At 44.1% G+C, this 26,541-nt stretch overlaps 1 protein-coding gene, 1 long non-coding RNA gene and 1 other non-coding gene across 17 annotated transcripts in view; all 3 read left to right on the top strand.

Moving 5' to 3' along the window:
- LOC135385898 (inositol hexakisphosphate and diphosphoinositol-pentakisphosphate kinase-like) overlaps positions 1-20,299 on the top strand; it is a 73,139-nt gene extending 52,840 nt beyond the window's left edge. For 14 of the 15 annotated variants that reach the window (XM_064615503.1, XM_064615505.1, XM_064615504.1 and 11 more), the window contains 5 exons: positions 2,338-2,448; positions 9,271-9,360; positions 10,686-10,775; positions 19,467-19,670; positions 19,852-20,299. In XM_064615503.1, coding sequence (XP_064471573.1) covers positions 2,338-2,448; positions 9,271-9,360; positions 10,686-10,775; positions 19,467-19,670; positions 19,852-20,057 — 701 coding nt within the window. In that variant the 3' untranslated portion in view covers positions 20,058-20,299. The remainder of the gene's footprint in view (positions 1-2,337; positions 2,449-9,270; positions 9,361-10,685; positions 10,776-19,466; positions 19,671-19,851) is intronic. The other variant, XM_064615508.1, reaches the window with a different exon arrangement.
- Trnas-gga (transfer RNA serine (anticodon GGA)) lies at positions 10,203-10,274 on the top strand. The gene has a single exon. It is a non-coding gene; the product is annotated as a tRNA-Ser (tRNA).
- A 697-nt stretch (positions 20,300-20,996) lies between the features above and the next one.
- On the top strand, positions 20,997-22,377 carry LOC135385900 (uncharacterized). The gene is made up of 2 exons (XR_010420530.1): positions 20,997-21,851; positions 22,196-22,377. It is a non-coding gene; the product is annotated as an uncharacterized LOC135385900 (long non-coding RNA).
- The last annotated feature ends 4,164 nt before the right edge of the window (positions 22,378-26,541 follow it).

Below are 26,541 nucleotides of genomic sequence, written 5' to 3'. Positions count from 1 at the left end.
CACTGGCAGGGCGGTCCTGTTCCGAAAAACATGAGGCACTGTTGGCCCTTTCGTTTAATCCGGGGTATGGCGAAAATACCAGGGGAAAATAGCTATCAGATAAGCCGCACCCGTGGATAAGAAGCAGAGCGTCCGCGAAAAAAAAAAAAATCCCGCATAAGCCACGGCTAATACGCGTGAAAATACGGTAACTGAAGTTGAAGCAAGGGAACACGGATAAGAGGGTTATAAACACAGGAACACAGACATCTGTTTTCTAACTCTCTTGTCCGTGTTCACTTGCTGCAACTTCAATCAATATGGTATATCAGTTGCCTGTGGTATAGAAATAAAAAGGTAGATTCATCAGGTTATTAACCCCGTAAGTGCCATGGACGAACTCAGCTCCTGGTTCAGCTCATTCCTGGTTAAAAATGCTGAGGACAAGTGAAGAAGAGAAGGGGATGCAGACTCCGGTGGTGGTGCTTGTGATGGTGATGGAACGGCTTGCCGTAGTCGGCCACAAATAATCCACCACCACATCCACCTCGCTTACCGTTCTTGGCAACCACTGATTTTTCTTGGTTATATAATTTTCGTTATGCCATTTTTGGTTATATATGTTGTTTCGGTCATATATATGCACAAATTTGGTTTTAAGTAAATCTCGGTTATAACAGCCCCACTTATAACGAATCTTCGGTTATAACGAATGCCTCACGAACGACCGTCAAAATTTGTATTGAGTCTATGGAAATTGCCCCCGCCTATTATGAACGAATTGCCGGGGAGCCTTCGGTTACTGCGACCGAAAGAGCTCCCTCGACCACTGGAGAAGGCGAGCGCGCGACGTCAGACGCCCGCGGATTTGTCAGGCGCCGCTTGCACGTGACCTCGCTTTGCAGCCAATGCGCTGTCACCATCAGCGTGCGCTGCACGTGCACCCGTTTGGCCGATGATTAAGGCGTCATGGATGCAGGTGAAGCGGGAAACTTTGCGAAACTGCTTCAGAAAAGCTGGATTTGTTCGTCAGGCACTGGCTATACAGACGCCGATCGTGAAGTGGACTTTGGTGTGCGTGATACCGACACAGAACTTTGGGACAGAGCAACGGCTGCGAATCTGACTGACGGCTGTCAGTCTTTCGAGGAGTTCGCGACAGCAGATGACGACGCACAGGCCGTCGCGGACTTCAGTGATTCGGACATCATTGCCGACATGCGCCCGCCGCCAAACGAACTCTCCGATGACGATGATGACACAGTGTCTTCCCCTCCTTACATTTTAACTACAGCGGAGGCACTCAAGTACGTTGCTTCGCTCCGCGATTTTGTGTACGCGAAGGCGCTCGCCGCGGCCCACCTGGACCACCTTGATGACTCCGCAACTGTGTATAAACAGGCGCCATTAACTATGTATTTTCAATGAACGGCATACATGACTCATGTTTCTTACACTGCTGGCCTTTTGGATCAAATTTTTTGTCCATTCCATTTATAGCGAACTTCGGATATAATGAACGGGTTGTGCGCGACCGTCGAGTTCGTTATAACCGAGATTTACATTGGTTTGGTTATATATATACAGTGTGTCCCAGCTAACTGCGAACAGATTTTTTAAATATATATATACACACTTTTCGAGAGATGAAATCAATTGTAATATAGCATATGCCGAAGGGCACTCCTTAGGAGGACGCCAGCAAACTCCTAAGGCAATGTCCTAATTAACTTTCAATAATTAACTTTTTAATTATAACAGCTACAAGGTCGCCACATGAGAACACCTGTTACCGTTGCCGTTTTCAGAACAAAAATTTGTTCGATAGATCGCCTGCAAAAGATTCGTGAAGGAACACCACTTTTTTCCTTAATTTTGTTCATTGCGCATCTTCATGAGACGCGTCTTCCCTTCACCCCCAATGTGAGAGGGTGAAGGAGCACAGTGCTGCCTCACGCGTCGAAGATGAGCTTTAACTTGTGGAAGCAAAACAAAAAGAAATGTATCTGGTGAGGCTACCTGAAGTGCCCTTATCTTGGGTTGCATTTTCTGTTTTCTTTTAATCTTTTTCCTGTACAAAGATGTGCAGGTGGTACCTAGGGTGTTATTAATGTGCCGTTCCCTAGTTCAGAGGCAAGGCTGGTAATTAACATTCAGTAGCCTAACATTTCTTGTCTATTATTTAGAAATGCCTCGATGTGATATGAAGTCACTGTTTAAGTCACTCAAGTGTGTGAAAGATTTGTGCACGTTCACAAGCCTAGGTTTTAATAAAGATGTTGCCTCGAAAAAAGGTGATTATTTGGGGACTGTAATTATGGAGGTGAAACATTGCATATTCCATTATCTTGTGTGCAGGATGTGAAGATGAATGCCTAAAGCCTTACCCCATTGTAAGATGTAATTCTGACAGTCAGCGTCCCAGGAGCCTGGATAGTGATGGTGCTGAATTGAAGACAAAAGAGAAAGGTAGGCAATTTCAGACATCCTCTAGTGTCACATTCACTCTCACAAGCTACCCTTAATGGATTTTCACATAGATGGATCACACTTTACCTTGGAACATTGAAGTATTTGTTAAATCACACGGGAAATATCTAATGTGCATCATCTTATAGCCAACATTGCTCATCGTATTACTAGAGTAAAAATGTGAAGGATGTGCTAATGTGAAATTATGAGTGGCAAGCTCTACTTGTGTGAATTAACAATGCTCACACTTATTCTGCTGCTCAAGTATGTTCAAACTTCAATGCCCGTAGTTCTTATGCAGTTTGACATTGTTGCTCCTTCCTTGCCAACACACCACATCACCTACCACAGGCTTGTAATGAACGAAGCCTGCAACCTTTGCTTGCAGGCTCCACCCATCGCAGCTTGTGCTGGGATTTGTGATAACCTGAAATCCGGGGTCCCAGCTGTTTTTCAAGTCCCAAACTTTTTTTTTTTTCTTTTAGAAAACCCAGTGATTTCGAGAGTTATGGGGGACTACTGCAAACTTACTGTAAACACAGTCGCGATGCGGAACTGCTGAACAATTACAAGTTGTTTAATTTCTGGAAATGGGTTGATTGATCTACAATTACTTACATATTTCCTTCAGTGCGGGGTGACAGCAAGTGGGTCTCAACTGGTGACGTCTGTGATACATGTGCCAGAACTCTGTGCATTGTTTAGCTCATTGAAGGGTGTTGGCGACTGCATACTGCTGTGCACGTCAGCAGTAGCAAAAAGAAAAGAAGAATGGCTGGTGGTCGCAGTGGTTGGTTTAGTTGCTCCTACAAACAAAGTATAGCGATTTCCCGCAGTAGTCAGGTGATTCAGCTAGTGTGTGGCTTTACTTCTTGCGCACCATAGGTGGACGGATGGATGAATGGATAAGTGCCTGAGGTGTGGTAAAATATTGAAAACACTTAGAGCCTCTTTGAAAGGTCTCCAAAACATCTCTTTCAACACAACGCAAACCACTCGCTCGGCAAATATACCCCATGTGCCCCATCGTGGAGTGGTTTTGCCTCTTAAAGAAATACTAGCATGATCTGTATCTTACTGGCAGCTGCTGGAATTTATGGTTAATTAGCTGCATCTGAACATATCTCATTAACATTACCAAGGATGATTAAAGGGGTTGAGACTGGTCGTCCCTCGTTATCCCAGATAAATTTAAAAGACTGTTCTTTGTACCAATGTGAACCTGCATGGAAAGTTTCACAGCAAAAAGAGTAATAGAAGCAGAGAAAATGGGCACAGCGCATACCAGAACTCATGCGGCTCTGACATCACAGCGCACACTGAGGCTAGTGACGCAGCGCACGAGAAGTCATGTGCTTACGGCTGCCAATAGGAATGGACACAATTCTGAGCTCTCTGACGTCGGCGCTTTGCTCGGGAGTGTGTTCGAGGGCTTGTATCTAGCTGTATCTACCATGATGTAATGAACCACATCTATCAAGGTGTTCCAACCCCTTTAAGTAAGTCGTATATTAAAGAAATGTAGCCATGTGCATGATGCAGCATACCAAGACCACATACAAGACCAGGGATGGCCTGCATTGGGAGTGCACGGACACACAGGCTTGCGAACACACGTTTTGTTGCCTGATTGACTTCCACCGATTCCAAGTCTTGAGGGTCCCATTGGCTTCTCCCAACAATGGCATTTTTTGTGGGTGTTTTCATAGCATTTTTGTGACAAATACTGCTAAGTATGCAAAATAACTTCGGCTGCATAGTGCTTATTGGAACTCCAACCCCATCCGAGCATCTACAGACCCTTTTTGTCAGTGAAAGTAATCATGAATGGGCCTTACTTTATTCTGCTCTACCTACCTGCAGTTGCAGTCTTAGCTTGTGCTTTAACAAACCTTTCTCAACATATATTTAGGATTGCAGTTCACCATTTGTTATTAACTAGCAGATGATACAAAGCCAGCCAAAGCCATCCTCTTCTGCTAACAGCAACAACTTTATTTGAGGATGATGATGATTGTGGAGTTTCATCGCCCGGAGCGATACCCTACCCCGTTGCTGGTGGTGATGTGGGAAATGGAATAATGAGTCGCTTCACAGTGAGGACCGAAGTCCTACGGTGTCCAGAAAGGTCAGAGGGGGTTTTAAGTCAGAACGTTGGTGGGCTGGATTTAGCCATGCACCAAGCAATTTTGACAAAGAGAGGGGGCGAGAGTCCAGCTAATTGAGAGACTCTGAAAGTGTGGATCCGGAAGGTTGATAGTGAGGGCAATAAAGAAGAATGTGCTCTAGATCTTCGAGATGTCCAGAGTGACGGCATCTGGGAGGGTCAACTTGTCTCAAGCAGTAATGCCATTGAGCCGTAAAAGCCACATTGAGTCACATCCGATGAATTAGTGCAGCGTCTTGACGAGAGGTGTTTCGTGGCATCCAGAAGGCATGCGTTGAATCTGCTCTTCTAAGGTCGCGTAGGAGATGGCAAACACCTGCCTTGTGAAGTGAGAGGCACTGTCTGTAATACAGTCAAACTCCTTTACAACGAAACTCAGGGGACCGCAAAAAAAAATTTGCAGTAAAGGTATTTTCGTTAAAAAGGATGTCCAGTATTGAACCTATAGGGCTCCAGCGGGACCGCAAAAAAATTTGCTGTAGTGGTACTTTCGTTAAAAAGGTGTAAGGAGTAAAAAGGGGTGTCGCTATAAAGGAGTTTGACTGTACTATGTGACGCCGAAAACCCAAGCCACGAAAATGTCTCACCAACTTCCTAAGTGGAAATAGCTCCACCCATTTAGAGAAGTGATCATTGACAGCCATGATTGGCACGTGGAAGGAGAGGCATTCAGGACGAGAAGAGGACATAGAACATATTCTGCTAAGATGCCCGGCACATCATACGACCCCTTCGTTGAAATTGACTGCGCCCCTTCTCGGCTTCCAGCCAACCAGCGAGGAGACCATCCTAGAAACATAATGCCTTCTACTACCTTGGGAGAAAGCCACACAGCATTTAACTTATAATTAGCAGAGATGCAGTACAGTTTTAGGGACATAAGTCTCTAGAGGCATAGGTAAGGCCCCCGGCTTCCGCAATTCATCGCGGAATCCTTCGTTTGGCACGGAATTTCGCGGGATTATTGGTTTTGCACGGAAGTTCTCGGAAATCTGATTGGGTCGATGGACGTGATTGGTGCGATGTAGACGGTTACTACGGCGTAGTAACTGACGTGCACGACGTGTAACCAACGGTTACAATGTGCAGCATCTCAGGAGCAGTATTGCGCTCTCACGCAAAAGGCCATCAGATAAACACACTACTGCGCACGTTCCCAACTGCTCCAACGTACACGTGACCCCGGAGAACTGACAGAACGTATGTTGACAGCAGTGCTGCGCACATGAGCTGGTCTAAGTACTTTCTGTATTTCTTGTGCCACATGTTCCCATATACATATTGCCACACTTCTTGTTTGATAATGATGGTAACGCACGGCCGACATCAAGGTCAAAGACAATCAGCACTTTGTGAACTTTCGTGAGTAATCTGTCTATGGCGTGAGCCATCTATGTTGCACATGCTAGGACTGACGCCCGAACCTACACATTGTGCGCGGTCCCTTCTCGATTATTCCCTGTTGCGCAGGGGCAGATCCAGGCCCTCGGTTTGTCGGGTATAAAATGACTGTAAGCCCCAAGCCGGGGCATTCAAAGAGTCAAGTGTGCTCTTGTTCTCATCTCAGCAAGAGCTCAAGTATTCTACCCGTTGCATAGTGGCATTTGGCAAAAAGGTTGCAAGTCTACTGGGGGCAGCTGAAGGTTAGCATGTTGCTTCCCACAAGGTCTTCAATGCCATGTTTGGGGATATCTGAAAGCCGCATCGCTGGAGAACTGTGTTGCCCTAATGAGGCAGGAAGGAGCAGATGAGGAAGAAGCTAAATCAAATGGGAGAAAAGCTAAGAAGAGGCAGGCAGCAGGCAGCTCAGAAAGTACAAGAGATCCTTGAAAACAGTGAGAGCTTGCAGTTCTTCAAAAGCATGAAGGCCTTGGACCCACTAGTACAGGTCAAGTCTCTGTCACATGAACTCACCGAATTCAAGAACATTTCAGCCTTAGAAACAGAAGGTTCAAACCTCCTGGTAGAATGGCTACTTTATCTGCAGACAGCCAAGGTCCTGAAGTCTGCAGACTGTGTCTTGGCTCCATCTGTGTCTAAGCAGATCAGCCCGCCTCCTCAAGCCTTCGACATAGTAATTTGATTTTGGAATGGAGTGAGGGTGCTTGCTCTGAATTTATCATCTATTGCGATCAAGTAGTATTTGTCAATTCCTATAAATTCTGCAGATGCTGAAAGATCTTTCAGCTGGTGTAAAATGATTGTAGATGACAGACGTCATTCTCTGTCAGAGGAGAACACAAAATATCACGTAATGCTGAGCCACAACAGTGATTTGAATCGGTAATTTGATAAAATATTTTTTGTTCCCACATTATTCAAGAACATAAAGTGTTTCCCATTTCAAGCAGTCGTTAACTCTTTGCCACGGAAAATCTTGGAATTTACAAGTCGGTGCTGCAGAATTTTGAATTTGCCGCAGCAGAAAACCAGGGCCATGGCATAGGTGACACAATAGCAGTGCTCTTGAGCGCTTAGGAAAGAGAATTGTTTTCTGTCCAAACGTAATGCATTGTAATTTTGATGAAACTGAAATTTAGAGGAATTTGGTAGTTTCTGTGTCTCTCTAAAGCTTGTGGTCATATTGATATGAGGCTTTCACAAGATTGTTAATATTCTACGACGAGATTGCCATGTGCCACACTTTCATCAATAGTTCACTGTGTCTGAGCAACCTGAGGGGTGAGTTGATTGTCTCTTAATTAAGACTACCATGGCAAACCTTCATTTTTTAATGGGTCCTCTGTATGATGCAAGTGCCATGGCAGTGAATTTAGTGTTGTAGTCTTACAATGTTTGCTTTCATTGAGGCAGTCTTCTGAAGTGTAAGAAAAACACACTCCCAGTAAGGGTTGTGAACGAAATAACAGCTCCACGCAAAGTTCTCTTTCTCATGAGCCGACCTAATGTGTTCATGGCTCTCCTACTAACCTTAACCTATGATGGATAAGAGCTTTCCCACAGTTGCTCTGTAAAGTAAGACTAGGTATCTCCCACAATCACATTGCTTCCCACCTCTGAACAAGTTATCCTGCATGAACAGAGTTTTTGTTATTGTACCTTGTACACATTCTGTGCATGACTTTGAGCACATTGTGAATAACAAAATGGCCCACTCACTTTCGCTTGTGCACATCCTCGTTACACCTCGTCCTCATCCATGTTGCTGCTCTCCAATTCCTTGATGCTTCTCTTGTTTGTTGGGCAATCCCAGCTTTTCTTGAATGCCTATTTTAAGCATGATTTGAAAGTAAGCTGCCAAGTGATGGTGCACATGCCTAGTATGGTGCTTGTGCAGCATTAAATGACCACGCAAAATGGTTCATGAGTGCTACAATGTTTTTTCACCACCGCATATTTGTGGGGAACGTTTTGTATGTGACCTCGCCACCCTGCCCACCTACATGAAATTGATGCCAATGATGTTTACCATGTGTACTACAGATATGCTTTGATACAGATATGCTACAGATATGCATATAAATCTCAGACAATTTGTGGAACTTGGGATGCATGAAGTGCCAAGTCAAAAGGTGATGTAAATGAAGACACTCTTGTGTCATGTTACATATAGCACATGTATATTACAGTGTATGTTGCTTTACAGAAACAGTTCCATAGGTTTGAACTTACACTTGCACAGTACAAGGTTTGCCTTTATGTACAACATGGGGAGCTATTTGCAATTGTCTTTCTGGTGCAGCATAGCATTAAGCAACCATTAGTTACAGCTCAACTACACAGAATGTCACAGTAACAATCATTGTGACTAAAGCATAAGACAACAATAATTTGTATTAGATGCCAATGAACCGAAATGAGCATGTGCACCACCATTTTGCAACTAGATTTTGGATACCCATCTCCACAATAGTTTTACTAAAAATTGGGATTTTTTGCCTGTTTGGGCAATTCTGTGTAGCACTTCAGGAGTTGTGGACTTCTTGTGCCCCCAGGACCACGTCCTATTTAGCACTAAAAACAAGATGATTTATATATTACAGTTAAAACAGGAAAGTTGTCTTCAATCAGAGGTAGCCTCATTAGTCCTTCAGGATATGCTTCTATTGCATGGCAGCTGTTTTGTAATACTACACCTATGAGAGGTCACTTGATGCAGTCATCTTGGAGGGAAATGTTGTGACTTGATATTTCCAGCAGTCGTCCAGCTAGTCATCGTACAGTTTGTGACCAGGGAGATGTGTTGGATCGCAAGACTCATCACATGTGCCGTCCATTGGTACTGCAGTCGCTCCGTGAGCAGAACATAGGGAAGAGCTAGTTTTGTAATGCAGTGGATGCTATAGTTTTCGGTTGAAAAAATAGGCAGTCTAAGCAAAGTTTGGTGTAACATAGATGTTTTACTCCATCATGCCCTAATATGTAGATCCATTGATCATATCAGCACCATCACCAGAAGACTTTTCTCTTGACCTTCCTTTGTCAAATGCTCTCACACAGTTCATGGACCTCAACATGAAGATGCTTTGGAATTCCAATGCACTTCTCTTGCTTCCCCTTTGCTGAATAGCCACCTGCACCTTCCTGTTTGTGTTTGTTTCTTTTCCATTTTCTTGATTTTCTGCTTCTCTTCTGAAGAGTGGTGCGGCCATTTTGATCAATGTGCTGTTGCTTGTTGGCTCTGTATGTAGATGGCATTCACAGACATCGTCATTCTGTCCCAGGGCAATTGAGTTCCTATCTGAGGATTTGCAGTATTGCTGATCTTCCAAAGGTGTTTGGTAAGTTTGCATTGTCAGCTTCCAAAATTATTATTATTTCTAATTAATACCTGGTTGTGTAGAGTTTGCATGCCTCAAAGAATGTAGTATAATTGTGAAAGAGGCCAAAAAGAGAAAATTCATAACATGCTTTGTGTAGACATTTTTTAATGCTTACTATGCATGAAGACATGTCTGACTTTTTTTCTTTCTTGAAAATAGTGGTATTGACCAACTGCATTAGTTACCTTTTATTGACAAAGTAGCACATTAGGTTGGTATATGTTTGCTCAAAAGTCAATATTTTCTGCTTTGAATTATTTTATCTTTAAGCATTTGTAGTTCACCATTTGCTAGCATAGGAGACAGACTATTAGCCAGCAGCAGCAGTACTAACAGCAACAAGTGTTTCATTTGCAGTCAACACAATGAAGTGCACACGACTGCTGCATTTTGCTTGATGTTTCAGTTGTACTGTAGTTCTACATTGTTTTACTCAGTCTGTTATTAACTTGCTGGTGCTATAGTACAGCCGTGTGCTTTAATCAACATTCCACCTGTAACCTTCATCATGTTCACCAGATGTCGCTGCCTGGTACTTGTGTTGTACGTATGTGTGTGTGTGTGAGAGAGAAGAAATGTAGGAGAGAATGTGAAGAGCATAAATGCATGTACTGTTATTTTAATGAGACCTCTTGCGGTAAGTCGTCGGAAAGCAGATGCCAGCGTAGCGTAATTGGTTAGCGCATTCGACTGGCAATCAACAGGTAAACAACGAGATTTGGCCGAGGCAGACCAACAATTAGGGACGACACAGACAAGTAAGCCTCAAACGCCCAGAAATGGCTCAAGGGAAATGGCGTGCTGGTGTGGTGTAGCGGTTAGCATATCTGACCGGAAATCAGAAGACCCAGGTTCGATTCCTGGCGTCAGCACCTCTTTTCCCTGAGTTGTTTGCAATCAAGAGGTGCATGGTCCGATTCCTGCCGCTGTCAAACTTTTTCAACGACTGCCATATTTCAATCCTACCTTCTGTTTGTGTTGCTGTCCAGCTAGCTTTGTATGCACATGCACTGTTTCTCTAATATTTGGTGCTCGAAGCACATTCCTGATTGCTGCTTTCCAAAGCAGAAACCCTATTGTTGCTGTTGTCACATGGTTTCCGACTTATGCTTTTTGTGGCATGTGTGGTTGCTGTTGGCCTCTTGTTGGATTTTCTAGCACTGAAGCTGGCTTATTTTGTTGTTAATTTGGCCATCTGTGTTCCTGTTCTTTTCTGCTCTGTTCTGGCCGTTTGTGATCCTCGCTGGGTGGCCAAAATAGCAGAACCTTGGTTTTACTTCTAGGTTCATCTGGCAGCTTGTTTAGCACAGCCGTGATCAGTGGTTCGTCAAGTGCCCCAGACCTAAAAAACCTATTACCTGCTGCTGTGGCAGGTAAGGCCTGTTTCATCTACAGAAGCTTCTACAGATTCTTCATTCTGCAGATGCAGTGCATAACAACAGTTTGTTTTGTGACACTATGGCTAAATTTGGGTGACTGGTCCTGATTGGTTTCTGGCCTACAGGTTATATTTTTACATACATTAAACAGATTCTGTAATTTCTGGGTTATACTGGAAGGGTCCAGAAGACACATGCTTGTAAATTGTTGCCTTTCTTTTTATCCAAAAAGCACAAACCTTCTCAGCCATGGGACTATGTTGTAGTGTAGTTCTAGGGACCAGGGGCTTTGAACCAGGCCATATCGAGTCTATTTAATACGTATGTCTGCAGTCGTGTAGACACATAAAACCGGGGTGTGACAACATGATGACTGAATTACGCCTGCTTTCCCACTTCAGCCTGGCAGTCATATGATCGGCCGAGAAAAATCCAATCTCCCAAAGTTATACATATAGACTGTGTAACACCCCCCCAGAAAACTAACAGTGCTAATGAAAGGTCTTCCTAAAAATGTAAAAAAAAAATACTTTTGCAGCTAAACACATTTGACGGCAACTGGTTCCATTCGCACACTGTGCAGGGAAAGCGTGAAAAACGAAAACAGTCTGTGTGGATTCTGCAAAATGGTTGTCAAATGAAAGTAGCAATTACTATGAGCAAGCTGAACACATCCAAGCTTGTTGCTTACATGGCAAAAGCAGAAAGTGACATGTGACAAAACTTGCCTGAAAAGTACAAAGAAGCATGCTGTGTGCCAGCACTACAGAAGACCTGAGTCTATTTGCACAGAAAGTATCGTATGCTCCTAACATTAAGGATCTAACTACTTTATGCGCTTGCTACCGCCATAAACATTGGTATCTTCCAGCTTGTGCAAAATGTGCTGTCAAAGCTATGGCTAATGATATTTCATGCTGTCAGGGGTTTAGCACAACTTCTGTGCAGTCAGGCCCACTTCCTGTGCCGACTCTTGTTCCAGTGGTTTCTACATGCAGGGTACCACACTTTACATGGACACGGAGAGTAACACCAGTCCACACGTGGCCCATCCAGCCCTCATGTTCAGTTTTTGAAACTTTCTTTTTATCTTTACAAAGCTTAGTAAAAAGCTTGCTCCATAGTGTGCATGGCAAGGAGGGAGGAAGGCAACGTTTGTAGAGGGGAAGGTGGAGATAAAAACAGCAGTTTGAGCATAAGTCTCTCCTTTTGAGTGATGGAGACGACAGAATAAAGTCTTGTCGAGCAAGATGCTGCCCACCCTAGTAGGGACGTAACACGTGTATGTGTAAACATGACGGGCTTGGGAGCCCTGTAACAACGCCAGCTGACAAAGGAGATTAGACACCCCCAAATAATATTTCATTAATGCCAATGATGCCCAGTGCCCATTAAAGGAGCTCAGAAAGCACTTTAATCACTACCATTTTTTTTAACCAAGCGATTCGTAAGCTTATTAAAACGCACCATGCGAAGTAATTCTATCAACAGGTGCACAAATATCGCAGAATTCGATTTTGCCAATCGCGACCATGCGCAACGGTGGCAATACCCGGAACGAGCCGTCGAGCCGCTTGCGTCATTTTGACGTCGGGAAAAGTGGAGCCGCTGATTGGTTTTGAAGAACGTCGTCTGCTACTTTTCACTCGGAACCCCGCTGCAACGGTGGAAGAAGTTTCTTTTTGCTTTTTCTTTGGTTTATCAGATACAGTAAACGAAGATTGGTCTACAGACACTGTTGAAGGTTAGGCCGTGAGATTGTGGAGGCCGTCCTCATTGAACTCCCCGAGCAAAGTCAACCAAAAATCGGTCAACTTCTCCCCGCTCGACCTTGCTTTCTCTAAAGCTACCTTCCGGAGTAGGTGGATTATGAAAATAAACTTCAGGTGCCAGTTGAACGCTGTTCTGTCCTTGTCTGTGTTTTGTATGCTGTTCGTTATCGTGGTGACTGTTTGTTGTTGCGTTGTTGGTGGCAATACGTATAAACACAGTGCAGCACTAAGCGCTGCTTCAGTTCATGCCTCAAAATGATCACTGCATCACTATGATCACTAATTCCGTTCGCTTTGTCACTATATCAATATTCGCTATATCACTAATTCGCTATGATCACTAGTGCCCTTCACTTTGACTAGCAACTTTGTTAGCCATTCAGTTAATTCCTTATTCAGCTGGAGCAGTGTTCTTGCCCATACGTTGTCAGGTACAATCCAGTGAAATCTATCGCAATATGCCGTCGCCGGCACATCGTGGCATCAGGAGTTGAACATTCATTGCCTGAATTACACACCAACATAGCCAAGCAGTGTACCACCACATAGGACCATCACAGTTTATGGTCACCTTACCAATCGTCGAGCTAAACGAGAATTGGCTGATGCAGACTACAAATGTGGATGACGCAGAAGCGCAAGTTTGAGTTCATCCGTGCTCAGCGCCATTTGTTTTGTCACCATATAGTGCATCAGTTCTATCCACCATATAGTGACCGACAACGCCGGTTAAGTTTGCGTCCGTTGACATATCAGCGTGCACTGAAACAACACGTGACTAGCGTAAATTTTAGCTGACTATAAAATGCACATGTCGTGAGTGAAAAACTGCCAATGGCAAACTGTGACTAACCCAGCCATAATATTGCAAGCACACAACTAACCAACCAACATGCCACCCTGCTAAGCCAAATGGCTGCTAAAATGTGTCTTTCGTTCGCTAAGACGACTTGGACACATATAGAAAACCCCTGAATTCGAGTGGTTAAATAGTGATGTTATGTTCTTAATCGCAGCATATCATCTTACAGAGCAGCATTTCCCCTGGTTTTCCTTGTTTCCAGAACATGAATTTCGAGGACGGGGATTTCCAGAAAACCAGTCACCACTGACCCGGATAGAAGCGCGGTCGCCGCTTTCAACTTTTACTACTACGTCACCAATGACATTTTTTTCATTCTCCTCCTCGTTTCACCTGGAGGAGCGAGTCGAGTGGGAACACATGCGGCGATGTTCAATTGTCTTTTTTTATACGAAAAACATCGCGTACAGAGAAAATTTTCATGTTAATCATCAAGTTAAGTTACCTGCTTCCACAACGCGTTCGGAACAGAAAATTTTTTAGATGGCTTTCAGAGCTCCTTTAATGCCCACGATCCGGCAAAGCAGGATGAGAGTCGCCTGATCTGTCACAATCCCAAACAGATTCAAGCCATCGTAGACCTCGGGAAAGTTGCTTCTGCATTGGTTGGTGATTGTTTTTCGTTGCCCTTCCCAATATGTCCACTTCAAAGTCCAGAAGGACAATTACCTTGCCTCTTCTTGCCTCAGAAACCAGTCAGCCTTCGTGGTACCCGTGGAGCCTGTTCATAATGATATTGACAGGAACGTGAAATCCGATTGTTATGTCAGAGTTATCATTCTATACAAGCTTTCGCGAAATCGCTAGTCGGCATCATGTCAACAGAGTAGAACGGTACAAGTACAATGATGCTGAACATGCATGCTCGTTGAGAGCGCAAAATAATTTTATCTAGCTGCAAATCGACACAGATTTATGTGGAAACATTTTCCAAGGACAACATATCCGCCGAAAACACGCGAGGCTCTCCAGGGGGAAAAACAACGTCGGCAAAATGTTGGGCTGACGTATGCTTCCAACCTAAAAGTTGTTGGGCCGTACTAACAAAAAAAAAGTTGGGCCAAGCTTAGGGATTGCCATTGGCCTTACACAGCCAGACCTAATACCGCCAACCTTGGGCCAATGTAGTAGACTGACCTATAAGACATGGGGCCAACACAGGGCTAGTGTAGCACCAAGTCTGGGCAGTAGACGGCCATTAGTAGGCTAGAAAACGGCCCATGGATTAACAGCAACGATGGGCCAACTATGGACCCCTTTTATTAAGGAGCAGGACCCATGGTTATGCAGTACTCTGATCCCATTGCAGTATGGTATCATGCAGCTTCCGATGCCATTCTATTGCATTCCAGCAGTGTCAGTCATAGACGCATAAAATCGCGACACGACGAAACTGATTCACTATTGCTAATAACTGGAAGTTGATTCGCAAGTAAGGTGGGTTAGCCACCACTTGTGTAGCTACATGCGGTTCGTGGGATAGGGCTGCAACCACCTGGGAATTTTTAACGTGCAACCGAAACCATAGACACAGGGTGTTCAAAGGAAAGGCCCACATTGCTACCGTCCTTAACTTGGATCGAACCCACGATCTTGAGCTCAGCAAGCCAGCACGCTACCGACAGAGCTACCAAGGGCGATCGGGAGTTAATCTTCATTCCATCTCAATAATTTTGCAAGCAGAAGAAATTGATTTGGATATGTTGATGGCAAAAGGGCAAGGGTGCAGGCCAGCTGGTACATAGTGAAAAAACGGAACCCGAGAAACGGACAGAGGAGGGACGACATTCGACGACGAGAACGTGTCGTGTCGTCCCTCCTCTGTCCCTTTCCCGGGTTCTGTTTTTTGGATATGTTGAATTCAGAGAACTACAGAAACAGTGCCTTTTCTTTCTTGTTTTGTTTTGTGAAGCAGCTGCACTGTTTTCGAGTTTGTTTGCAGTGCAGTGTCGACTTGGCGTGTCTTTATTATGCCGATCTCTCAATAGCACGCCTGCAACACGTGCGCACAACTTGTAGGCCCAACGCCATTTGCCAACCAGCACTGTGAGTGACACTAGACCGATGTTGGTCCACGGTGCAGTGGCCGACGAAGTCACCCACCACGACCCACCCAAATATCCACCATGGCCGGATGGTTGGCAGTCGGCAATTTCCACTTGGGTATCTTTCTTGTGTTTGGATGGAGACATACAACTGTCTGCCAACTCACATTTTGGAAGGCACGGCACTTGGCAACTAGGTTTTGCTTCAGCACAAAATCCGTCAAGCATGTGGAACTTCGAGTCGAGCAACGTGCCTTTCCTCATTAGAACGCGTCCTAGAACCGCAGAGCAGACGCTATCACAGCACGCAGCAAACCAAGAAAACTTGAGGGCGAGAGTACAGTGTGGAGAGAGAGAGAGAGCAACATCCTCTACTTCTCTGAGTCCCTTCCACCCCTTCGAAGTCTTGCGCCTTGCAACGCACGCACTAATCCCTGTCAGTTATGTGCGGATAAACACTCCGCATTCTCTCTTTAATGCTCACGGAGGCTAAGGCTTTTGAAATTGCCACCTTTTTTTGAAAAAAAACAAAAAACAATTGAATGTTACTTCTCGATATTAACGCGTTTTACCGGCCACCACGAGAATTCTGATAGCTATATGCGAGCAAACGCTTTCACGGCGTTCGTTATATCGATGTGTTGCTTACATGTACTTCAATGGGTGAGCGGACGGGAACCAGCGGATTGATCGTACTATCAGAGCTATTGTTATATTGAAGATCGTAATAAACGGGCTCGACTCACATAATTTACCCTCTGTCATCATAGTGATATATAGTACTTTTTTCGCTTGTGAGTGACATAGCTTAATCCGGCCATGAATCGAGGGAGATGTCTCGTTGAACAAAGAGTAGAATGCAAGCAAGCAAGACAGTGTGGATGCGAATAAGGTAACATTGCTTTTGGTTTGAGGAAAAGGTGTTTTGTCTTGCATCTTTCTTTTCACTCAGACTCAAGGAAATGTTACCTTATTTGCAGATGTCTTGTCCCGCAAGGTGCCGTTTGTAAATGGAGGGCTCATTAGTCGGGTTTGATTGCATGTGACTTAGCCCCTGACAAGCCTTCATTCTGTCATTTTCACTCATCAGAGGAAGAGCTTTATGAAAGAAACTTCCCCCCACTTGTTTTTTCTTCGGTGCACTTGTCTCCTCCTTGTATCATCTTGCACCACAGATAGCTGACTGTGACCCTGACATTCGTGTGCCCATGCTCAGGCCTCTGTAGTACCAAGGCTATTTGTGCTGTAACCAGTCCATGACTGTGAGCATATAACCTTGTAACACACAGTCTAGAGATGCATCATCTATGCATGGAGTAAGAACTGCAAAACGATAAATAAATAAAGAACTGTCATGAACTGTACCATGCCCATTACGCTATCAGTGGTCTCTATCATAATGGACTGTAGTGCAGCTGCTTGTTTCCTGAAGTTCTCAGTTGCATCCAATATACACCACCAACAGCATCATAAAACTATAGAAATGCCCATGAATATAGCAAGATATTTAAAACGGTGAATAAAAGGGTGATTATGTAAATCGACCCTCCATTGGTACATGCATTTAGTGTAGGTGTTCCTGTTCCCCAATGAGAATTTGGTCCCATTTTGCAAATGCACACAAATACGAGTATAAAGAACACAACCCTCTTATATAATGTGACAAGACGTCCCGATTAGGTGGGACAGTCCCGCTTTTGGCTAGAACTAATCCCAGAATGGAAAAGGTGTGGCTAGACAAGGGTTTTTTATTCCACATTGCCCTCTTCCCCCTCACATCTTTCCTTGATCTAGCCAATGGAACATTATGATGTGCTGGCTAACAAGCCATCCCTTTGACAGTACTTCGTGGGAAGCAAAGATCGCCTGCTCACCCTTTGTTCAATAAGCTGCCTAGTTGGGAGGAGAATAGTCTTGATACAATGCTCACGATAATGACAGAATGGAAGTGGAAGTTCAGCGAGTTTGGGGCGAGATTTTCCATTCATATCCACAAGTATGAGGACACAGTATGCGGAATACCTTCTGGTCAAAGTGCTTGACGTGTGCGCTCGACAGTATGCAAAATGCAAACAATGAAGAAACGAGAAAAGGGATATAGATTATAAATCAAGTAAACACAACGGGATTGGGTGCCGACGAAGTGAAACATATTTGATATGCTGGCCGACCTCCCCCTCCCATCAGAGTCCCGCCTTGGGGTCGGAGGAATATGGTCACGTTACTCTTATATGACTTATATGTCTCTTATAATACATACAATGTTACATGAGTTGCGTGTGTAAATAAGACAGAAGAATGTGTGCACTGCAATAACGTTGGGTTCAAGAACCTTTTCCAATCAGAGTGAGATGATATGTAAGGAATATGTACTTCTTTACATTTTAGTAGGTCTGTGCGAATATTCGAATTTTCGAGCACCGAAGCATCTAGTAATCATGTACTCGATTCGATTTCCAAATTGAATGCAGAATTATATACTGTATAATCCCATTAATTCGAAATCTCTTCATTCAAACCAGTACTGGTGTCTACTTTGCGCCCCAGGGGGAGACGTGGAAAATTTGGGCCCCTTTAGGCGTGCTCAGGGGGATGACGTCAGGAGAGCCGCGCCGCAGCATTTTTGCCCACCAAAAGTCGACTCTCGAGTTGCTCGAGTCCAATAAACGACCACAACCACGGCGTCTGTTGGTCACGGAGAGTCTGTGATCGGCTTGTGGTTTTGTGTGTTGTTTCTGGTTAGCAAGCGTCAGACATGTTCGTAAGCCAGGGCGTAACACCGTGTTTCATGCAACATGGTCGCGTCAGAGCTCACAGTGGTAAGCGAAAGTCTGCACATTTACCGAGGGCTTTTCTCTCCAGGTCGTTCCCTCTGCCTCTTAATTCATTAATTTTTTCCTGGTGCATCCTGGTGGTCTTGTGCTGTATGGGATGGTGGCATCTGCAGCTCCATGACGTGTTTTGACTTGAAGTTACAGGTGCTCGACGGATTTTATACCGGCGCAAAACCTCATTGCCACTGATAATGACGGGCTGCGTGACATGGCCTTCGATCGGAACAAAATTGTGTCGATACTTTTCACTTTGCCTCGATAAAGGCGGGGCCAAGAGCTCCGCAAACGCAAATTTCACTGGGCATGCTTTGCCCAGCGACTGATATTCGGCTGTCAAATTTTTGTAGAAATCTTGTGAAAAACCATGTGATTTTGACTGGAAGAGTGTGTTAGTCATAGGCTTCTGAATTCAGGAAGAAAAATGCTGCCTTTGCATGGCAATTTTTTTAGTTTAATTATGCAAATTAGCTTAATATGTAACATGAATGCCAACGGCCTCGGTCTGTGGCAAACATCAGTTGTGTATTCCCAAGTAGTAGTTTTATTATTTTTTTACGTAAAACTTATATTTAGGAATTTAGTGACGTCCTCTTGTGGAACACCCTGTATATGTATAATAATAGTCTTGAAAAAAAGAAAGTCAGATTTCGCGTTCCCGTGAATATCGTTACAAACAAACTCGACTGTATTTGCTTCGTATTGGATTCTGTTTTAACTGCTATTGGCTTTGGTTTCCAAATAATTATTTGCACATGCCTACATTTTAGCACTGTAGGATCAATTGAAAGCAATCGCCTTATACGATGTACAGCATCCTTACATGTTGCTGATGTTTGATAAACGCCACTCTCTGCTAGTCGCTATACATGAAGAGATAAGTTGAGGATGGGTATTCGAAAACATTAATCAAATGATCAGGCTATGTTTGTAACATGTCTATGTTGATGCATAGGAAATGGTAGAAACTTATATTATTTTGCACACTTGTAATGTCACATGGAAGCTATAAAGAGAATAAACCTGAAATCCAGGCAAGTAAAGCTTGTTGCAACCAGGGGTTGATGTGGACTTACGTGTCTCAGCAACAGTTTTTTGAACACTTGTTTTATAATGTTAGCCTCACTACTCCATTTGGTCTTGTGTATATTTGCACACATGTTTATTCTTGACAGATGGCATAGTGACTGTTCCATCAATCCGACCCTTGGAAACACTGCACAATGCACTATCCCTGCACCAGTTGGACCAGTTCCTGGGAAAGGTTACTAGTACAACATACAGGCTGCTCTTGAGCTCTGTTCCCAAGGTTCCAGCATCAGGGTCAATAGCCATCAGCAGCCAGTCTTCTGCCCTTCCCGTAGCATCGCCATCCAATAGTGAGTAACAGTGCATTGGAATCAGCCAACTGTGGAAGCACGTGCTTTGACTTAAAATTAGGCACACTTGCATTCTAAAGAAGTATCTTACTGAGAACTTGATGGTATTTGCTGTGCTCACTGACAGTAAGCTGTGGCCACATAATATTGAGCATGTGTGTTTACAATGGGGGGTTTTCAGGTATGGTATGGAGTGGTCCACCATCTTTTGTGTCGAGCAGCGGCCCATCTACTCCAACATCTTCAACCCTAGACATTTGGACGAGGCTTCGGCAAATGGCAGAGAATGAGTCCGGTGCTGCTGATTCATCTGGAACTACTAGTCGTAACAGCTATAGCACACCTCCTTCTCCCCACGACCCTCGATATTACAATAATAGCCTTTAATGCCCATGACATTAAAATCTTTCCAGGAAATTCCAGTCATGATAATATGAATGTATATACATATATGTAAAATTACTTTTTTCTTTCTTCCTTTTTGTTTTATGGCAGGGTTGTACATTTATGCATACTAATTGCAAATTATATATAACGAGATAGTAGTCTCGTTTAAAGCAGAGCACATTATCTCCTTTTGTTAATGTGAAGTTTGTAATAAATCACTGATAGCAATGTCACCAATTTCATCAGTGTCACCATTTATGTTCACTGTTGACTGTATCATATGCTCACCACAGCTCAATCTGTCAAATCGCAGTTTGCCCAAGGCGGCTAATGGGATTGTCTGCGCAGGGGCAAGGAACATCGTCCTGTTCTCGTCCTGTACCTTTTTATTTTTTTCGTTTATAAAGGACAAGGTAGTCGGTCAACACATTGCTGCACCATATTGCAAACGTTCAAGTACAGCGCCGACGGGTTGAAGTTCATGTATGAGGGGCCACTGGATGGGAAACTGCAGTTCCTTGACTTGAGTGTGGTACGAAACCATCATCACACGTGCTACGTACAAGCCCATTGCGTGTGTCCCAAACGCCCAACCAAAGTCGCGCGCCACAGAAGCGTGTGACCTTCGCCGATGGAGGCTTATCTGTGCCGCAAAGTGGTTGATCTGGCCAGCAGATCTGCACCTTCTCCAATCATCTCTATCGCTCACAAGCACGTCCCAGCAAACCATTAATAACCTGTAGTAGAAATTAGGATAAAGTAACTGAAAATTGAAGGTCTCCTTTCTACAGTTAAACTGTCAATGGGTAGAAAAAGGCGACGAAGCAGCCAGTTCGAGAACACAACGTAACTTACATTATTTACAGAGAAAGCGGTAAACGCGAACTACATGAGAGGAGAAAAGACATTACTCAGGGTCGGCGTGCAGGGTCGGGGAGCGTCAACTCAACATGCATGGCCTTATGGCCATCTGCAAGTGCAGATCCATAAGGCCATGCATGTTGGGTTGACGCTCCTTCGAGGGGCCCCACTTACGTGAGCTAGGCGACGCTCGTGCCCGGCTGAAACCTGTGCCGACCCAGAGTAATGTATTTCCTCCTCTCACACAGTTCGCTGTCAACAATCCCAGGGACACCCCTACAAGGTCGCGAACAACCTGAATCATTGCTGAACCTGACATCTGTGGGATATCTACGGGATATCCCAGAACGACATTTGCGTTTCGATTTTCTCTGACGGGAATGAGCGCTGTCCTACCTGCGCTCCTGATCGGCGCGGTTTCAGCAGCCGCCGGCTCTAAAGCGAAACGCACCGCCTCCAAAATAATGTCGCCACCGGCGCCCGTACGCTAACGATCTCTGATTGGCTGCGCAATATATGTATAAATATTTGGATGCTCATTGGTCTAAAAAACTGGCGTCAGTTTCCTTTGCGCTGATTGGGCGAGAGTCATTTGACTGAGGAGCGAGCATCCGAACGCGCGAACCGCTCAACGGAAGACCGAAGCAGGCGAACGGAGGAGAATCACGAATCACGTCTGTTCGGCCACGCGTGTTCTCTCGGACTGCAACCGTTGTGCACGCAGACGCTAGGGGGTAGTTTGAGGGTTTTGAATGCTTTAGATTTGCTTGGATTAGGTTTGGCGAACTGCTAATGTGAGAACGGAATGGCACATCCACCTCATCATCACAACAGCGGGAAGACGAACATGTGATGGAATCCCTGCACCTCCAAAGGACGCAGAAATCGTCAGAGAGGAAGTCTGCACTCTTTCCGACGTACTGCAGGTGAACGGTAAGACAAGTTTGATTACTTTTTTGTGACTGAAGGAAGTAATGCAGGTTTATCACGTTAAGTGTATTACGTACAACATTTACGAGTCACTCAGTACGTTAGCGGCGTTTCATTGTGCAGTGCATTGCCGTAAATTGTACGTTTCTGATATGCCGGTAATCAAATTATGTGTGGTTATTCTAGCTGCCCCTCATGCGCGTCGCAGCCGTTCATTCACTGTGATCTACGAACATTCGTGACGAATGCCTTGGTGTTCAAATACGAAATCAAGATCGATTACCTATCATAGCAGTGATTTTCGTGCAGAGTTACGGATCATCAATATATTTTTTGTTTTGTTTTAGTTCTACCGCAGCCATCGGCAACAACGACGCACATAGCTCAGCATTGGCTTTTGAACTGCCCTTCGATGTCGAAGCACCTAAAGCTCCACAAGAACAGTGAAGCCTGTTACAAGACGTAAAAAGATATGTACTCTAGCTTTTTCGAGGCAGTTCCCGAGGACAAATAAAGTTGATTTGTCATACACCATCGCTTTTTGATTGTTTGCTTTGGGACAGCATGATCGTTGCTCTACAGCAAGACAGCAAGCGCCGAAGACAAACCACAAACGGACGAGGCTGGGGGGATAGGGGGGACGAGAGGAGAGACGAAAAACCCGAGGAGAGAAGGGGAAGGAGGTTGGGAAAGGAGGTCGGTCTGCGCATGCGCACTGGGCCCCAGCTTTTTTCCCGCGCTGGCCAGCAGAGACGTTGTGAGTGGCTCCTGGGGATCACGTGGTTTGGGCGCCCGCCATTTTCCCTGGACCGTTGCGTAAACGGCAGCTTCCGGCGGATGGTTTCAGTGTCGGCTCATTTGCATAGCAAAATTCTGCGATGGATATTTCAGCGCACCTGTGCGTTTCAGGATTTTTTTTTAATGGAATGCCTTTCAGCGGAAATTTTCTCCCATTCTGCTGTATCTTGCTTTTGCCCGCAATCACCTAATTAAGGAGTCAGGTTATGAATTTTAGGTAATAGGCTTCTACCGAACAAACGTCACCGTGACGTAATCATGACGTTGTGCACATATCGAAACCGAAACAGAGCGGGTGGAGAACATCGCCGTTTCACAAAGCCGTATTCCTTCACGAACGTCACAAAAACGCGATTCAAGGAATGGGCGCAGTCATTAGTGCTGCCACCCCGTCGTTGTCACATGAACTGTGCACGTGTTGACTGCCGTTTGCCGAGTTCCTTCATTTTCCCGTGTGTGTTTTGTTCATTTTCGTGTACGTTCGTGTTCATTTCGTGCGCGTCGATTTCCTCCTGCTCGGAAACCAGGGGCCCTATTCCGAGCCGCTGTCGAGCGGCAGCGACGGTGTCGATAGAGGAGTATCGGTAGAAGACGATAACGAGCACCGGGAACGACACCTGTCACTTTTGGTATTCCCATGTAGCTTTTAACGACAGTGCACTTGATTATTTCGTTGACTGTCGGTAGAGGTTAAGACGTCTGGGAACGAGGCGTTGCACTCTGAGCCAATAGTGTAGCAGGAGGAGAATCACGCGGAATGCCTTATTTTGGAAGCAGACGACGACGACGACGACGACGCGTTGACGATGGAGAAGTCTCGCGCTTCTCGCTCAGTGCACGAATAATATGAAATTGTGTTGCTGTTCGTCATCACTGATCTCGATTGTAAAAGGCTGGATGGCGGATAGGGAGCGCGAGCGTGAAGAAACCGGCCGCCATCTTACTGTACCCACAACAGTCGCCGCAGCGATCATGGCAACTTCTTGCAATTACGGTCGTACCAACCGTACTGGCAGGGTTACAGGGCCTAAATTTATACAGGTGAGTCACTCTTCATCAAGGAATACATAGGCGTCCATTCTGTATATTTAGTTGACCTTTATGAAGTGTTTTTTTGCCCAAAACGAACACTGGATGCAGGTTGCTTGATCGCTCTTCCGACGTTCAATCGAGCACACTTGCATTTTACCCGGCGGCAAATACAGTTTGAGTGCATAATATGGTTGAAAGAACATGTTACACTACACAGGTAGTGTTGTCATCAATATATGTGCAAGCACTCGAGCGCTTTTTTGCGTGCATTGCTAGCATGGTACACGGTGTTCTTTGCGGAAGCAAGTGCCACATTCATTTCTTTGAATTACCTTCGCACACAAGTTCGGTATTACGTCATAATGAGACCACGATTGTCACCTTTTTTCATGTGTTGGTATTGTTTTGTGCCTTGGTTTGATTTGTGACAAAGAATCCTACGTAACGGTGTTGTGGCGCGACTTGAATAACGCCTTTGTGTCTGAGCTGTATCGTCAGCTTGTTACGATAGTAATAATTTGTAGCGTGTCGTGCTATTTGTAGCACTTTTTAAGGCAAAAGTGGTCTCTCAATACAGGTTTCGTCATGAGGGCTACCCAGTGAATAATCTGTGCAGTGTGATACGGCTGGGTGTACAGGTAAGTATCACGTTCCTCATCCACTGGTTTCTACTTTACAGGAAGGAACAACCTCAGTGCACGCACTGTGGTTAGCCTCTCTCAGTTTCGCATATTTTCTTACATGTTCACATCAGAAACACACCTTACACTATAGGCTCCTTCACCCAGGAATATGATAATTAAAGATTATAATTCTTTTTAGAAGAGTTCCCCATATTCTTTTTAGAATAGTTTTTAATCTTTTTAATTTTTAGAAGATACTGGGATTGTAAACCATGTTTTAAACTGATGTTTTAACATTTGTCCAATGCATTTATTAAACAACATATTCATTTTTAACTGGTTGCACCCAAACCAATGTTCTGATGTATTATTTCCTTTGTTGTCGATGCACCATAAAAATTGGAATAATCATCATCAATGCAGGTTACTTCACAGCTGCCTCAACATACTCAAGAAATGGGTGCAGAACCAGCGTAATGCCCACAAACTTTGACTACCACAGCACCTCCAGAAAGTAAAGGGATATGTGTCACATGGGATTTTTAAAGGCATTCACAGTATATAATACCTTGTATGAACTGTTGTAGATATAAGCAGCCTCTACATACACTCTCAGAAATTAAAACTTGTCAGGGAGCTGTGATAATTGTTCCAGTTAATAGGCATGCACATGTACGCTATAAGAAGAAAATTATTTATTGAGAATGCACTACTGTTGATCACACTCATGCAGCTGTAGTTTTACCTTCGGCCTCTTGGAACTCTTTGTAGTTGCCTTAGCTGCAGGAGGAGTGTCATCCAGCATGTCAACTACTTGCAGAAATATTGACGTATTTAAGATTATGACACAGTTTGAAGGGTTTCAATTCAGGAAATCTGCAGTGGCAGGGCCTGCCAGAGTGAAACCTACTGAATACTTTATGGTGTCGGAGTGGCAGTTCCTCCAGGATAGGAATATCTTAGATGGGAGCAAAAAGCTTGAAATTAACAAAGTATTGTTTGCATTAAGCAATTTGTAATATACTGAACACATAGGCAGCAAAACAAAAATTTAAAATTCAGCATGTATGAAAATTGGGTGCAACAAATTTGCATAGTATACGTGTACATTGTCATTCCTGAGATATATATTGTCATTGCAGGGAGGTCCCAAAACAATAAATGTATTGTTTTGTCACTTCCCTGCACATTCATTGTATCTTGAAATGCGTATATGCCAGAATAAATGTTGAACTTGAAAATTGTATATTCTCTTTATTCATAGAGCATAACATCACGTATCTTCTTTACAAAAGCATATCGTGTTACATCTTTGTCACGCAGAATGCACAACCAAGAAAGCCATCTTCCATTAAACATCACGTTTCAGACATGATTCAGTTGGTACCATATCATAGACGGTACACCAGGGCTCGAGTTTCAAGCTCCAAATCGTCATGTTGCAGTTTGGAAACCGTACATGTGTAGTGCAAGAGAGCCCTCGCACATTAAAATGTAAGATGGGAGTCACCGTTACTGCAAAGTAACTCCTATGAGAGAGACTGACGCCGCAGAAAAGTGTGCAAACTGCGGAAAGTGTCATAGAAGATCTTCAGAAATCGTGCCTGGTTTCACGTCAGTGCTACCACACTCCCTTTTAGATGACGATGATAATGATTGGAGTTTCAGATGTGCAGCTGCATTTTTTGCAACGTGCTCCTCCTCCTTCTCTGGCTACTCATGTTGTTTACGTCTACTGTTGATCACATTCATTTATCACATATTATATTCTTATATATTATTGTTATATTATCACATATTTGATCACATTAAATTTAAAATTTAGCATATATGAGAAAATATCAGGAGGGAAGTTGCTATTCATTGCTCATTGCAACCTAACATTGAGTGCTACAAATTTAGAGAGCGTACCTGATCATTGCCATTCCTAAAATATATATTGCCATTGTAGCAAGGTCACAAAACAATAAATGTAGCCTTTTGCGACCTCCCTGCACGTTCATTGTATCCTGAAACGCATAAGTGCAAGAAATAAATCTTGAACTTGAATAAACTTGATGTTGTATAAACTTGACATAAAATGTTGAATAATATAATGAATGATATAAAATATTGAATAAACTTGAACACGTATATTCTCTTTACTCATCATCAGTGATCTTCATTACAAAAGCATATCGTGTTAGACTTTTTTGTTTGCGTTTCACAGACTGAGTACACGAGGGCCAAAATGACAAAAT

This window comes from Ornithodoros turicata, chromosome 2 (assembly GCF_037126465.1).
Source record: "Ornithodoros turicata isolate Travis chromosome 2, ASM3712646v1, whole genome shotgun sequence".
Lineage (NCBI taxonomy): Eukaryota > Metazoa > Arthropoda > Arachnida > Ixodida > Argasidae > Ornithodoros > Ornithodoros turicata.
The sequence above is the reverse complement of the archived record's forward strand: the minus strand, read 5'-3'. Positions and strand labels throughout refer to the sequence as shown.